At 51.4% G+C, this 13,952-nt stretch overlaps 2 protein-coding genes across 3 annotated transcripts in view; one reads left to right on the top strand and one right to left on the bottom strand.

The window, feature by feature from the left end:
- Positions 1–13,952, top strand: part of LOC142565836 (mblk-1-related factor 1-like) — a 189,202-nt gene that overhangs the window by 172,751 nt on the left and 2,499 nt on the right. The window lies entirely within an intron of this gene.
- LOC142566171 (uncharacterized) lies at positions 170–10,903 on the bottom strand. Its single transcript, XM_075677028.1, has 2 exons — positions 9,192–10,903; positions 170–292 (listed from the first exon to the last, which is right to left on the bottom strand). The coding sequence occupies exons 1-2, from the start codon at positions 10,602–10,604 to the stop codon at positions 170–172; spliced, it is 1,536 nt and encodes a 511-aa protein (XP_075533143.1). The 5' UTR covers positions 10,605–10,903.

Genomic DNA, 13,952 nt, shown 5'->3' with positions numbered 1-13,952 from the left:
TATCGAACGCCGCGCCACGCCCCTGGAAGGTGCGCTTTTCCCAAAGACATTCGTGTCCAATCCTCAGGGGAAAACATTTCCGCAGAGCCAGTCAGCAGGCTCCTCCTCTGCGCATGCGCGGCCGTCGCCTAGCGACGGAGACGCAGAGCCTTTCCCCCGTTCTTGCGCCTCACCGGCGTGAGCTCTCTCGCTCCTCCTCTACCGCCGGTGTGTTCATTGGGGCAAGGGCATTGGAGCTTGGCGAGGAGAGTGCGTGGCATGGAGACGCGGCGACGTTTCCAAGCCATGCTTCCTGGGAAAAGGGAGAGAGAGAGTGAGGGGTCGGCACGGTCGCTCGTGGGCCAGGGGAGACGAGAGCCAGAGAGGGCTCAAAAAACGAACACAGTGCCTTCGACGGCATATTCAGCCGATCTTTTTCCCCGCTCTCTTCTTTCTTTTCCCTTTGTCGTTCCTTCACAGCCCCGTTGACTGCCGCTCGAACAGGCTTCGCTCGGACTGCTCCATCTGCGCATCGCGCGTTTTGTTGTGCGTACATCAAGCGTAAAGCAGGTGAGGAAAGTCGCTCGGGAGCATGTCGTGTGCGCCCTGCTGCTTTTGACAAAGTGGAGAAGGCACTCTATACGTGGTTTCTTGAAATCCGAGTGCAATATATTCCTGTGGATGGCCCGATGTTAATCGAAAAGGCCAAATGGTTTGCTACGGCTCTTGGCGAAGAGAACTTTTGCGGTGGCACTGGATGGCTGCAACGGTTTAAAAACCGCCACGGCATTGTAGGAAAGGCCATTTCAGGCGAAAGTGGGGCTGTCAGCAGCCAGGAGATGCAGCAGTGGCTTTCTGAGGAGTGGCCAAAGGTCACTGCGAAGTTTTCGCCTGCAGAAATCTTCAATGCAGACGAAACTGGTCTCTTTTGTCAAATGTTGCCGAATAGGACACTCGCTCTTTGTGGAACCTCATGTCACGGCGGTAAAATGAGCAAAGTGCGTGTGTCTGTGCTGCTTGTAGCCAACATGGACGGCTCGTGCAAGCTACGGCCATTCGTGATCGGGAAGAGCAAGTCGCCGCGCTGCTTCAAGAACTGTAAACAGCTTCCCGTCCGCTACGGCTGTAATAGGAAGGCCTGGATGACACGTCAACTTTTTGTTCAATGGCTGCAGGCTTGGGACGCTGAGTTGGGCAAGTCGGGCTGCCGAGTTTGCCTTCTGGTAGACAACTGTTCGGACGATCAAACGGCTTGCAAGCTGCAGCACATCGAATTGAAGTTTCTCCCGCCAAACACCACAGCGAGACTGCAGCCCCTCGACCAGGGTATCATAAAGGCATTCAAGGTAGGCTATCGGAAGCGACTTATTCAGCGGCTCCTCATAAACCTCCGCATGGGAACCGATCTCAAGATTGACCTGCTCGGCGCGATCCAGATGATTACCGGCGCTTGGGGCGACGTGAAGCAGGCCACAGTAGCCAACTGTTTCGGCAAGGCAGGCCTTGAAGTGGGCGGAGATGAATTTCCGGAAGCTTTAGATGATGATGAGTGCTTGGAGGACGCGTTTTGTGACTTGTTCAATTTTTCCAGCGCCGTCCCGTCCGAAGTGACTGTTGATGACTTCATTAACGCTGACAGCAAAGTTCAAGCGGTAGCCGACCTCGCTGATGAGGACATTGTGGCCAGAATAGCTGGCGTTCAAGACGGCGATTCCAGCGACGACAAGGGCAGCTGTGTTTTAGAAGAAACGCATCCGTGCACAGCCACTGAACTGGCGTCAGCGTTCAGCCTGCTTCGGCACTGTTGCGGCGAAATGGAAGGCACTGGGCTCTCGCACCTGGACAGTCTCGAGAAGATTGAGACTAGTGTTTTAAACTTCATTTCCCCGAGGAAAAAGCAGCCCAAAATTAGGGATTTTTCTTCCGTGAAATAAAGCGCTTTCATATTGTGTGCACATGCTACGTGATTCGCGGCTGTTCCAATCGGTAAGCCACAATTTTTTATGATCGCGAGTGCTTTTTTTGACCTATATCTGTATAGCGAATTTTCGCTATATCGAACTATTTTCCGATCCCCGTCGAATTCGATATATCCGGGTTTGACTGTATTTCCTTCGGTCCCTTGAAGTTCACGCAAGTGAGAGTTCACTGTATGCGAGAGGAAGCTCAATTTAACCAATCATTTTTCCCAACAGCAATTGAAGAATGCAATAATCTACTAGAATTAACAGTCCCCCCCCCCCAATGAAAGAAACCCCTAAAATTCAAGTGCATGCTACCAATTCATCTGAGAAACTTATACAGTCTTCCATTAATTCGACCCTGATGGGACTACCAAAGTTGGTCAAATTGCCCGGCAGGTCGAATTAAACAAGATGTAGAAAAAACTTCAAAGCATACCGCTGATTCATTTGGCAGTATTGGCCCTATTCTTATGCACCGCCACTTTCCATGTGTGCAAAGGAGAAAACTAACCTAGGAATGACAATAAAGCTCCTAAATGAAGTAGAAATCTAACGTGCACCCGATTTTTCGCTAAAAAGAGACGCAGTTTCGCCCGATAGGCGAAGCATCGATTGCAATAGCAAATCATCAAACAGCCATACAAAGTAAGGATAGTACTTATATCAGCCGTATCAACGTGTAAACATTCACTTGCTAACTAAATTAATAAGCATGGTGTCAGCGCGCACAGCAAAGAGGAACAAGTCATGCTCGATGACTGCAGATAATCACTGTCAAAACCGCTGCCGTGAGGAAATACAACAGCAGCAGCAAGTGAAGTGACATTCATACTGTCTATCGCTTCAATGTTAAAATGCAACTTCGGCGAAATTGACCATGTCAAGGTAATGGAATGTTTAGGTTCCCGAGACCCGTCTATCATGCGTCTGATAGAATTGTTTAGCAAATAATTTTAAATAAGCAAAAAAGCGCAAAAACAAAACCGAAACCTGACCAAGCAGTTGAGCGAACCTCTTCATGTGACGTCACGAGTGTCTCCACCGGGGAAGGCGGCGCGCAAGGTATGCTGGTCTCGCCCACTGGCAGCGAAGAGCAGACGCTCGGCTGAATCGTGACCGCGCTGGACGTTCGGGGGACAGTCTCAGCTGCACTAGCCCTTCGGATCTGTCAAATATTGACAGTTATGATTTTGACGACTTCAACAGCCACGAATCGCTGTTCGCATTCGACGCGCCACCACGAGAGCCTGCGCCCATGCGCTACATATCGTGCTGCAACATGAACACCAACGGTAGCCCTAACCACTGATTTTATACGTGCTGATTGCTATTTTAGGTGTTTTATCCCTTCCCAGGGAAGCATGCTGCATGCCCACTGTAATATGTGGAGCACGACAGTCCGCATTTGTATCCCTCAAGAACACCGCTGGCAGTCCAAAGCACCGAATGGCAGGTACAGCGACCACTCGTCGTTCGCTTGAGATATAATGCTAGCTGCTCATCCGTGATGTCAAATAACGCCAGAACATACCCAACAGGCAGATTTGGTGCATGTGAGCGCCGTTGCATCGCTCTGAATCGTGCTGATATGAGCGACCACACACCTTCGGAAACAGTGAGTGGGAGACCGTAGTACAGCAGCTTATGCTGCCTACTTATCATTCTTTGTATTCTCTTCATGCACACGTTATGTTCCGTAAAGTGGACATAGATGAGTATTTTTAGTGCATGGTCGTTCATTTACAGAATGTGTAGTTTTCTCGTGGGAACGCCGATGCCAGTATAGACACCGTTGACAGCTGAACGAGGCGGTTGTTTACGCTGCTGTTTTGAGGGGTCTACGCTTGCTGCCCAATTGAAATACGAGGCAAGCAGTGCACCTTGGAAGCTAAATAATGAGTCCGCATGCGAATACATAAAAATACACCCATATTCGTAGTTGCATTTAATTTAGGGAAGTTCTGATGAGTGCCACGGGCAGCTTTCCGTCGAAAATGGCGACATATCGATGTCAATACTGCTTTGTGTCGTCGCTTGTCACTTTTTGTGTGTACTGTACGAAATTAGGAATGGTTTATTTCAAATCCGTATGGTCAAAAGTGTACTACAGAAGGAGTTTCCTTCATCCTTATGGCTTAATTAGCTTCAGGTCCGTCACTCAGGTCCACCAGGAGCAGAAGCATGAACTACACGACTGTGACATATAGGCTTAACTTAGGCTGAACGCGATCAACTTAAACTGTGTGTGCGGATGGCGAGAGCTGAAGTTCGTGCAGCCAAGAACACAACACCACTTGCCTCCCATCTCTTGCACACCTACAGGGGAAGCAACTTTTCACGACAAGTGCTACCTTACAATCGTTGACACCTCGACGCTCTCGTTGCTGTCATCTGCATAATCCTGGCATGCTCTGCATGGAGCACTCCTGACGTCATACACAATGTGGCCTGTAATTGAGGAGGAGCCAAGGTAGGGTGTTCGAGGCAATTAAATTATTTGGTAAAAAATCTGTGCAACTCTCAAACCTGCTTTTTTGAGGACATGACGGAAGTGTTCAGAGGAACATGCCAGTGAATTTCAGTGACATCCGCTGGCATTGAAAAATCGCCTGGGTTTAAGCGAGTGCGTAGGGCACACCATGCACAAAGCTATGAGCCGCTGACGTCTAGACTCTGCCCCCAACGCAGATCACTCTCGAGACACTGCTGCCACATGCACAGTTGCCGCCGGAAAGAACATCCCCCGCCGCCTCGCACATGATAGAAGACTGCGCATTTCCTCTTCGCATTCGTCCCTTTCGCGCAGGCGAGATTGAGCCCCAATCGCCGGCTCCCCTCGCACACTTTCACTCCTACATTACGCGCTAGTGTTAGTATGTACGTTGTTAACACTCTCGGACTTTATATGGAAACACATGTCGATGCCAATGGCAGAAATGCGCTTGGAGTGTCCATATAATTGCTACCGCAATAAAAAGCCTTGCACAATGGTGTTCAGTTTCCTAAACCACACGGTGTTTTTTTCTTTGTCAGCTTCGCTGCAATACACCAGGGTTGTGCAGTTAAGCATACGACCATTGCGAAGGCACTTTTGGTTTCGTCTCCAAATTGCACAGCACCAGCAATTTCCAGTCCAATTTTAACGCTGTAGTTTTAAGGGTCCTCTGTCGGAGAAAATCTGGTGTCGGCGCCGGCAAGGTTAATATACCTGGTAGCAAAGCTTCCATTGGATTGGATGGATTGGAGAAACTTTAATTATGCCTGCAGTTGGGCGCTCGCGCGCCCCGACGAGGGCCTACGTCATCCTCGAAGGTGCCGTTACTCGGCGCGGGTCTCCGCTCGCCGTTGCCGGCTCGCTGGGTCCGTGCCTTTCGAGCGCCTCGAGGACCTGCTGGACGGCCCAGAGCTGATCGTCTCGGTCGTAGCTCTTCGCGGCTGCCTCGAGCCGCGGTGGGAGTGCTCTTGAGTTAGCGTCTTCTGGATATTTAATGCAGTCCCACAAGATGTGCGTGTAGTCTGCGGTCCCCCTCCGGCAGACTCTGCACATATCTGTCGGATATGTCTCGGGGTACATGCGATTTAACAGTTTCGGGCTCGGCAGCGATCCGGTCTGGAGCTGTCTCAGTACTACCGCCTCCGCTCGACTCAGTCTCGGGTGCGGGGGTGGAAGAGTCCTGCGAGCCAAGCGGTAGGCCTTCGTGATTTCATTGTAATCCGTCATGCGGTCCTTGGTTCCGAACCATGTCGGACGGTCTGTCGCCGGGGCGCGGTTGGTTAGCGCTCGCGCCGCGGCGTGTGCCGTCTCGTTATGGTTCTCATTGCGTTCCGACGCGTCGCCCGCGTGCGCCGGGAACCACTTGAGTCGTACTTTTCGTTCGTCTAGTTTTACCGCTCGCAGTACGCGCTCAGCCTCCCTGCAGATTCGCCCTTTGGCGAAGTTTCGCACCGCCTGTCTTGAGTCACTCAGCACCGTGTGGCAGTCTGCGTCGGCGATGGCCAGGGCGATGGCTACCTCCTCCGCTTGCTCCGCTTCGGTGCTTCTCACGCTCGCTGCCGTCCTCGTGGCGCCGGTTGACGCCTCTATGACGACCGCTGCGAAGGCGTTCCGTTGGTATTCGGCCGCGTCCACGTACCGCGCGTGTTCGTCGTTGGCATGCTGGTCGATGAGAGCCTTGGCCCTCGCCGCTCTTCTTCCCTTGTTGAACTCGGGATTCATGTTCCTCGGTATGGGGTCGATTCTGGTCTGGCGTCGGACCTCTTCCGGGACGGGGAGCTTCATCTCCACCTCGTTCGAGCGTCTTATTCCCAGATCGTCCAGTATCTTCCTCCCGGCTTTGGTCATGGACAGCCGCTCCAGTTGAGAGGTCCGTTGCGCTTCGGCTATTTCGTCGAGCGTATTGTGTAGCCCGAGTTGTAACAAGCGGGCCGTGCTTGTGGACTCGAACAGGCCCAGCGCTGTCTTGTACGCTCTTCTGATGAGCACGTTGATTTTGTTTCGTTCGTGTTGCAGCCATCTGTGGTAGGCTGCAACGTACGCGACGTGGCCGATGATGAAAGATTGGACGAGCCTAATTAGGCTCTCCTCTCTCATGCCAGCCTTTCTGGAAGTGACTCGTTTGAGGAGTCGAATCGCGATGGCTGTTTTTGCCTTGAGACGGGTGATGGTTTCGCCGTTCCTTCCGTGCTTTTCGATGACCATGCCTAGGATCCTAATTTTGCCGACCTCGGGGATTACGTTGCCGGATTTGGTCACGATTCTGATTTTTTCGTTTTCGCGTTGTCTAGTCTTGCCTCTGCTGTATTTGGTAGGTGGGAGTATGAGAAGCGCCGATTTGCTCGGCGAACATCTCAGTCCGGTGCCTTCCAGCTGGTCTTCTATTGCGTCGACGGCGGCTTGCAGCGCGCCCTCGATGTGGGCGTCGCTGCCACCGGTCACCCATATCGTGATATCGTCCGCGTAGATGGTGTGCCTGACGTCTTCGATGCACCCGAGCTTTTCGGCCACTCCGATCATTACCAGGTTGAACAGCATTGGCGAAATGACCGATCCCTGTGGTGTTCCGGCGCTCCCGAGCTTCTTCTCTTGCGTCTGTAGGTCGCCTGCTCGTAGCTCGACAGTCCTGTCCGTGAGGAAGTCCTTGATGTAGTTGTAGGATCTTTCCCCCATGTTGAGCTTGGAGACTTGGGACAGAATCGCCGAGTGTTTCACCTTATCGAAGGCGCTCTGCAGGTCGAGCCCTAGGATGGCTTTGTTGTCGCGGGCGCTGCCGCCATCATCGATGATTTGGTGTTTGAGCTGCAGCATCGCGTCCTGCGTGCTGAGATGCTGTCTGAAGCCGATCAAAGTGGCCGGGTACAGCCCTTCTCGTTCCAGGTAGTCTTGCCACCTGTTGAGCAGGACGTGCTCCAGCACCTTGCCCACGCAGGACGTGAGCGAGATGGGCCGGAGGTTATCCGTGTCCGGCGGCTTCCCCGGCTTGGGGATCAGGATGGTCTTGGCTGTCTTCCACAGCTTTGGCAGCGCTCCCGCTCTCCAGCACTTGTTGTAGTATTGTGCGAGCTTTTCAATCGAGCCGTCATCGAGGTTCTTGAGCGCCTTGTTCGTGACGAGGTCCGGGCCGGCTGCCGACCGGCTGTTGAGGTCGTGCAGGGCCGCGCGTACCTCCTCGACGTCGATGTCACGATCGAGGTTCGCGTTAGGCAGGCCGCTGTACGGCGCGTGTTGTTCGGTAGGTGTAGTCGGCAGGTATTTGTCGTTAATGCGCCTGGTGACTTCGTCGACGCCGTGTGCTGAGACCGCGCGATGTATGAGCTTGGCGAGTCTGTCCCTTTGGTGCGACTTGGTCTTCGTTTCGTCGAGCAGGTGCCGCAGTAGGTTCCACGTCTTCCCGCTATGCATCTGCCCGTCTGCCGCGTTGCAGATCTCGTTCCACTGTTGCATGCAGAGAGCGCGGCAGTGATCCTCGATCGCTCGGTTCAGCTCCGCCACCTTCTTTCTCAGTCTGCGGTTAAGCCGTTGTTTCCTCCAGCGATTTAGTATCGACTGTTTGGCCTCGATGAGATGCGCAAGCCGGCTGTCTACTTTGTCGATCTCCGCGCCCGTTTCAATCTCTTTGGTCGCGTCGCGTACGCTCTTGGTGATTTCGGCCGTCCACGAGTCGATGTCTTCGATCTCGTCGTCACCGTCGCTCTTCTGGCTTCTGGCGTCTCGAAAGGCATCCCAGTCTATCCATCTGTGTGTTTTGACGCTGGTGTCGTTGTGTTCCGGTATGCCGATTTCCACGATGGTGTGGTCGCTGCCTAGGTCGATCCCCGTGTTTCTCCATGTGATCGCGCCCCGGATGTCGTTCCTGACGAACGTGAGGTCTGGAGTGGTGTCCCGGGACACGGAGTTACCGATTCTCGTCGGATGTGTCGGGTCCGTGATGAGGGTAAAGTCGAGTTCCGTGGCGTCTTGGTACAGGTCGCGGCCCTTTGCTGTGTACTTGTTGTAGCCCCAGGCAGGGTTCATCGCATTGAAGTCTCCGCACGCGATCAGGGTGTTACGGCCCGCTGCGGTGCTGGCTCTGTGCAGTAATGTCTTGAATCTCTGTTTTCTCTGAGATGGCTTGCTGTAGACGTTGAGCAGAAATATGCTTCCTTTTCTCTTCTTGCCAGGGATGATTTCGGTCAGTGTGTGCTCGATCTTGAGATTGCTTTGCAGCTCATGTTCGACGAACGTGAGTCCCTTCCTGACCAGGGTGCACAGGCCTCTGCCGTCGGGCGGTCCCTTGTGCACTCTGTAGCCGGGGAGGGACGGTGCGTCGGTTAGTGTCTCTTGTAGTAGTATAACGTCTGGCTTGTGCGCGGCATGTACGATGTGCTGTTGGATGACTGCCTTCTTCCTTCCGAAGCCGCGACAGTTCCACTGCCACGCGGTTACACCTGCTACTGCTGGTGTTGCGTTGGCGGCCATGATTGCGTTGCCGTGTACGGGGCTCCCTGGTTGGGTGGATGATGCGCGAAGAGGGGCGCAAACGTCGGGTGGCCTACCATCGGCTGTAGGGTCCTTTCGATGTAGGCGAATCTGTTCGTGTTATCGGCTCGGTAGGTCTCCATTGTTTGTTTCAGTGCTGTCACTGCTGCGATGTTTGTCGTGATTAGCTGTTCGAGTTTGCTGAATGTCGCTTCGAATTTCGCTTCGAGGCTGTCGATGCGATCGTTTTCTGTTTGCGTGTGCGTGGCCTCGATGGCTCGCTTCTTCGGTGCCGGTTCCTCTATGGCTGTCTCCTGGATGTTCGTTGTCGTTTCCTCGGTCCTGCTTGTGCTTGGCGTGGGTCTCTGTAGAGGCTCGTTGTTGCATAGCAGCAACTGACGAATCTCGGCGATCTCTTTCGTGAGGTTGTTGATGGTCGCTCGCAACGCCGCGTTTTCGTGTCTTAGGAGCTCATTTGCCTCCCGGACCTTATTCATATCTTCTTTCTTCGTGGTTTCGGTGATTTTCTGCACGTTCCTTATGTTGTTTCCTTTCGCTGCGTCGACCCAGCTCACTCGCTCACGTGACGGTGACGTTTTCCTGCTGAGGCTTCTCTTGCAACAACTGCTGTCTCTGGATTTGGGCGCGCGGTTTTCCGATGGGGTCCTTGACTTTCGCGCAGCTGGCGGCTTGTCCAGTGGCGGGAAATCGCTCTCCGACAGTAGCTGGCGTTCGGCCTGTCGGCGCTCCCATTGTCGCTTGCGCACTACGTAGGGGATCTTGTATTTCGCTTTGCACGTTCGGTCTCCGGTCGGGTGTTCGCCTCCGCACAACTGACATTTTGGGGTACAGCGATGGTCTTCTGTAGGGTTAGCGAGTCCGCAGGCCAGGCACGTCTTGATTGTGGGGGTCGGGCAAACGTCCTTGCGGTGTCCCACTCGGCCGCACTGCTGGCAGACGTCGATCTGTTTCTTGTAGAGGCGGCACGGAATCAGGGTGACTCCGTATCGGACAAAGTTCGGTACCTTGGGCCCCTGGAACACCACAATCGCAGTGGTCGTACTTCCAATCCTTTTTGAGGCCACTGCTAGCGGGTTCCTCTCGTTGACGATCTTTCTATCTAGCTCTTCGGCGCTCGCGTCGATGGGGATGCCTCTGATGACGCCCTTCACGGTGTCGTGAGGTGCCGTGCGATATGCGCTGACCTCGTAGGGTTTGCCTTGAATGGATATTTCCTGGATTTTAGCGTACCTTGCCGCGTTGTCTTCGTTCGGTGTACTTACGACCATGATGTTCTGTTGTGTGTTGGGGCAGATGGTGTCCGCGGCGCTTTCCTCGCTCGTGATCTTGGCCGCAGCGAGTATGGCCGCAGCGACGGTGGTGGTGCCGGTCTTGACGATGTCCAGTCCCCCTCTGGGTCTGACAACTATCTTGGTTTCGTCTAGTGGCATGGCTGGCATGCGTGCTGCCTTGATGGCCGAGGCTCTGACGTTCTTGTAGAATTTTGACCTCGTGCTTGTTTGACACCCGCCGGGTGCGTCGGGCTTGCCGCTGGCGGGGGTCCGCTGGCGCAGCCTCGACATGCGTTCCCCCGCGAGCGTCCATCCGGCGTCGCTGTGGTATGCCTCGGGTGATATCTCTGTTCCCTGAACTTGAACGCACATGTGATTGTCCACGATCATTGTTGTTTCAGAGGGCGCCTCCATCTCGGAGCTGACGAGTGGCAGCCGCCGAGGTGTACGGCAGGCCGCTGTCGGTGCGACGGTGTTGTTGGGCCGAGTGTCCGCGGAACACGCCTAAGCCTAGCAATCCTCCGCACGGCGGCAGTAGAAGCAGTCACAAAATATGGCAAAGCACCTCTGGGGTCAGCTGGTATCGGTCGATGCCGCTCGCCTTCACGGACACATTGGTGCAAGCAAAACTTTGGTACGAGGTAATTAGCACTGCGTAATTGGCTAGCAATCACGGAGCCGATCTCTGACTAGGGACGAGCGCTTCTTCTTCGTCGTCGTCCTCAAAGCTTCCATAAAAGCCCATATGTTCAAAACATGGTGGTTCATCGGGCTTGGTGTCATCTGTGTGATGACGGAACACTTCTGGCAGGAGAAAAAAAATAATGGGACGCCATATCTGTTAAAAACACAAGTGATGTTATTTGTTCTCAAAGACGCGAAATTTGTTTTGGTGGCGTGCCATTACAGCTGTACATTCAAATTCCCTGCCATTCGCCTTGATGGGCATCCCAAGCTTTCAGTCCGAAAAGCGATGCAGTAAAAGTCAGCCATACAGGTGTTGCAGTCGTACCCCTGCACAAAACATAGTTTCTTTGGAGGCCGACGAAAGCTTTGGGTGCAAAGTGCTGGTCCCATTTTCAGACGCCAAGCCCATCAGCCAGCCCAGTCACATGAAAACAGCTAAACTCCACTTTTCACTGAACAGGCTAAGAAACGATGAAACTACCCACGCCATCAAATTCAAACGTCGACAAGCAAAACAACACAGCGTGCGAGAGGGGCAGATTGTAACAGGTGCACTTTACGAGCATCTGCACACTTCAAGAGGTGCATTGCATTGCAAGTAATAGCGGCCCCTCTTATGATTGGCGTGGAAAAACGGTATTTATTGATAATGGTAAAGAAAATGGAGCTGTCTTTTCTTTTCTCGTCACATGCGTTTAAATTTCAATAGGAATTTTATTTTCCTTGAATTAATCTAATTGTGTCTCATTTTAATTGAAAAAAACACCTTTTTCTTTCCCACTATTTGTTTCCTCCTCACATAGTTGCACTTCAGTTGCTGCTTCCATTACCACCCTTGCCGATGTTGGTGACAATTTGTTCTTAACCGCTTTTCGCCCGAAGCTTCGCCACCTATTTGGATCGACCTTGGCACCGGCACCAGCATCTTTGGCCGAGAAAATCATTTCGAACCACGCAGGCCCCCCGCATGGCACATAAGCATTACTGAGTTAATTAAATTTCTCAAAGTAAAAAGCATTAGAAAAATTATGAAGTATTGCTTACACACAACCTACAGACATAATAGCGTCGGATTGTAATTTGAATATAAACAAAAACATAGATCTGTTACGCAGAAATTCCAACACTTTTAACGCGATAGTGTTTTCCAGCTGCCGTTAGAGGTCTATCTTAGTTGGAGCGGCTCTTCCCGCTGGGTTACTTCAAATACCATTAGAAAAAGAACCACAAAGCTCGCCTTCGTGCATAGCGTTCATCGCCAGCATTTTCAGGAAAACGTTATGGTTACATAAGCTGCAATTACCAGGAAGCGTGAGAAGCAGTCAAGAATCGTTGAATTCTATCGCATTCCACTCTTAGAGGCGAAGCTTAAGCACTGTCCACATTTTATTGAAAAAAAAAAAAGGAAGATGCATGTCAACAGTTAGGAAAATATAGCGTAATCAGACATCGTGAGCTACGGTTATTGCTTGAAAATATTCCTAGGGCTAGCTGGAGATAGGTGTTTTCGACAAGAGATGACGTGTGTCTAACGCTGTCCCGTTACCTCCACCAAGACAGACGATGCCACTAAAGGGGTCGCCATTTGGGTCCCCGTAGGAGTTGGGCACGTGTGTACTGACTGGTCAAGTTCAAATCATCCAGCAAAGGCCAATTTTAGGATCGGAATGAAACATTGGGCCCAAAAAAACATACGTGGATGCCCAGCGGGAACCTTCGGTCAAGATCGTATCAATAAAAAAAAATTTGGGGATGCTTAAGCTTTGCCTTTAAGCATGGAACGCGATTGCACCAAAGGTCCCTGACTGCTTCTCGCACTTCCCAGCAACTGCAGCTTATGTAACTGCAATATTTACTGTGAAATGCTGCCGGTGAACGCTACGCATGAAGTTGAGCTTTCTGGTTGAAACGCAGCCTTTTGCATGAGCAACGAATGCATGGAGGCAAGCGCCATCTGGATGGTGTCGCAAGGAACCGAGCGGAGTGCGCTCCTCCTACTGAGACCTCAAACGGCAGCTGGAAAATGGGTTTGTGTTTGAGTTTCTGCGTAACAGAATTATGTTTTCTTGCATATTCAAATTACATTCCGATGCTATCATGTCTGTAGGTTGTGTGTAAGTCGTACTTTACGAATTTTCGGATGCATTTTACTTTGATTAATTCAATTAGTTCAGTATCGCCTATGTGCCACACGGAAGGCCTGCGTGGATCAGGATACATGGTTCAGGATGATTTTTCTTATATGGACATCGCTGCCGGTGCACATTTTCTGCGAGATGGGCATTTAAACGCTGTCGTGTTAAAAATCAATTTAACCAAAGATGAATTAATGTGAGTCAACTATACTAAGTTTTCCTCATCACATATTTTGTTTCTCTTTTAATTTTGCAAATGTCTTATAAAATATGTATTTGTTTTACATGCTATGAAACCACATTTCAATTTATCAATTGTTCTTTGTATTAGCTCTGCTCCCTCCCCCCACCTTAAATAATATGTAGGGGTAAAATAAATGATGATGACGTTCCTAAGTTTTTTCGGCCTCTCGTAATGAAATTTGGCCTGAAGGTAACGGATAAGAGCAACATTGCCAGAATGTTTTCGCAGATAATTGCAAGGTGTAGCTGCAAATGATGGCAATATTTGTGTTTGTGGTGCACTTCTCAATTTTCATATTGCGCTTCAGCGAGGTCAGTGTTTAATACAGCTTCGCCGTGTAAAAGCGCAAGAAAGCATCTTACGTAATATGCGGTCTATTTCGTATGCTTAATTTCTCACGCACATAATATTTTGCGACATGTAGAACTTGCAGCAGACTGTTTGTGGCATTGTAGGTGCTCCACTAAAGCAACAGTCAGTGGACAGCAAAAACAATGCCAGCCTGGTCTGCTCTATTCTGGGATGGCACTGTCGACTAGCAGCTAAGCGCCACAGCTAGAGCCCAGTGCTGTTTTCACCAATGGGTGGTCATGAAAGTATATGGGATGCTGTGGATAGCGATCTTTCAAATGTTTCTCAAGCTTGAAAAAATTCTTCACCTGCGGTTTGTGATAACAATTCACTGTTATGTTACAG

Source organism: Dermacentor variabilis, unplaced genomic scaffold (genome assembly GCF_050947875.1).
Source record: "Dermacentor variabilis isolate Ectoservices unplaced genomic scaffold, ASM5094787v1 scaffold_12, whole genome shotgun sequence".
Lineage (NCBI taxonomy): Eukaryota > Metazoa > Arthropoda > Arachnida > Ixodida > Ixodidae > Dermacentor > Dermacentor variabilis.
This window is presented reverse-complemented; position numbering and strand designations above follow the sequence as displayed.

Bases quoted from the DNA above. Each gene is read 5' to 3' on its own strand.
- LOC142566171 (XM_075677028.1), bottom strand. From the start codon at position 10,604: ATGGAGGCGCCCTCTGAAACAACAATGATCGTGGACAATCACATGTGC. The intron at 293-9,191 runs GCACCGAAGAAG...CCCTTTTCCCAG, and splicing joins AGACAGCCATAGAGGAACCG to GAAGCATGGCTTGGAAACGT.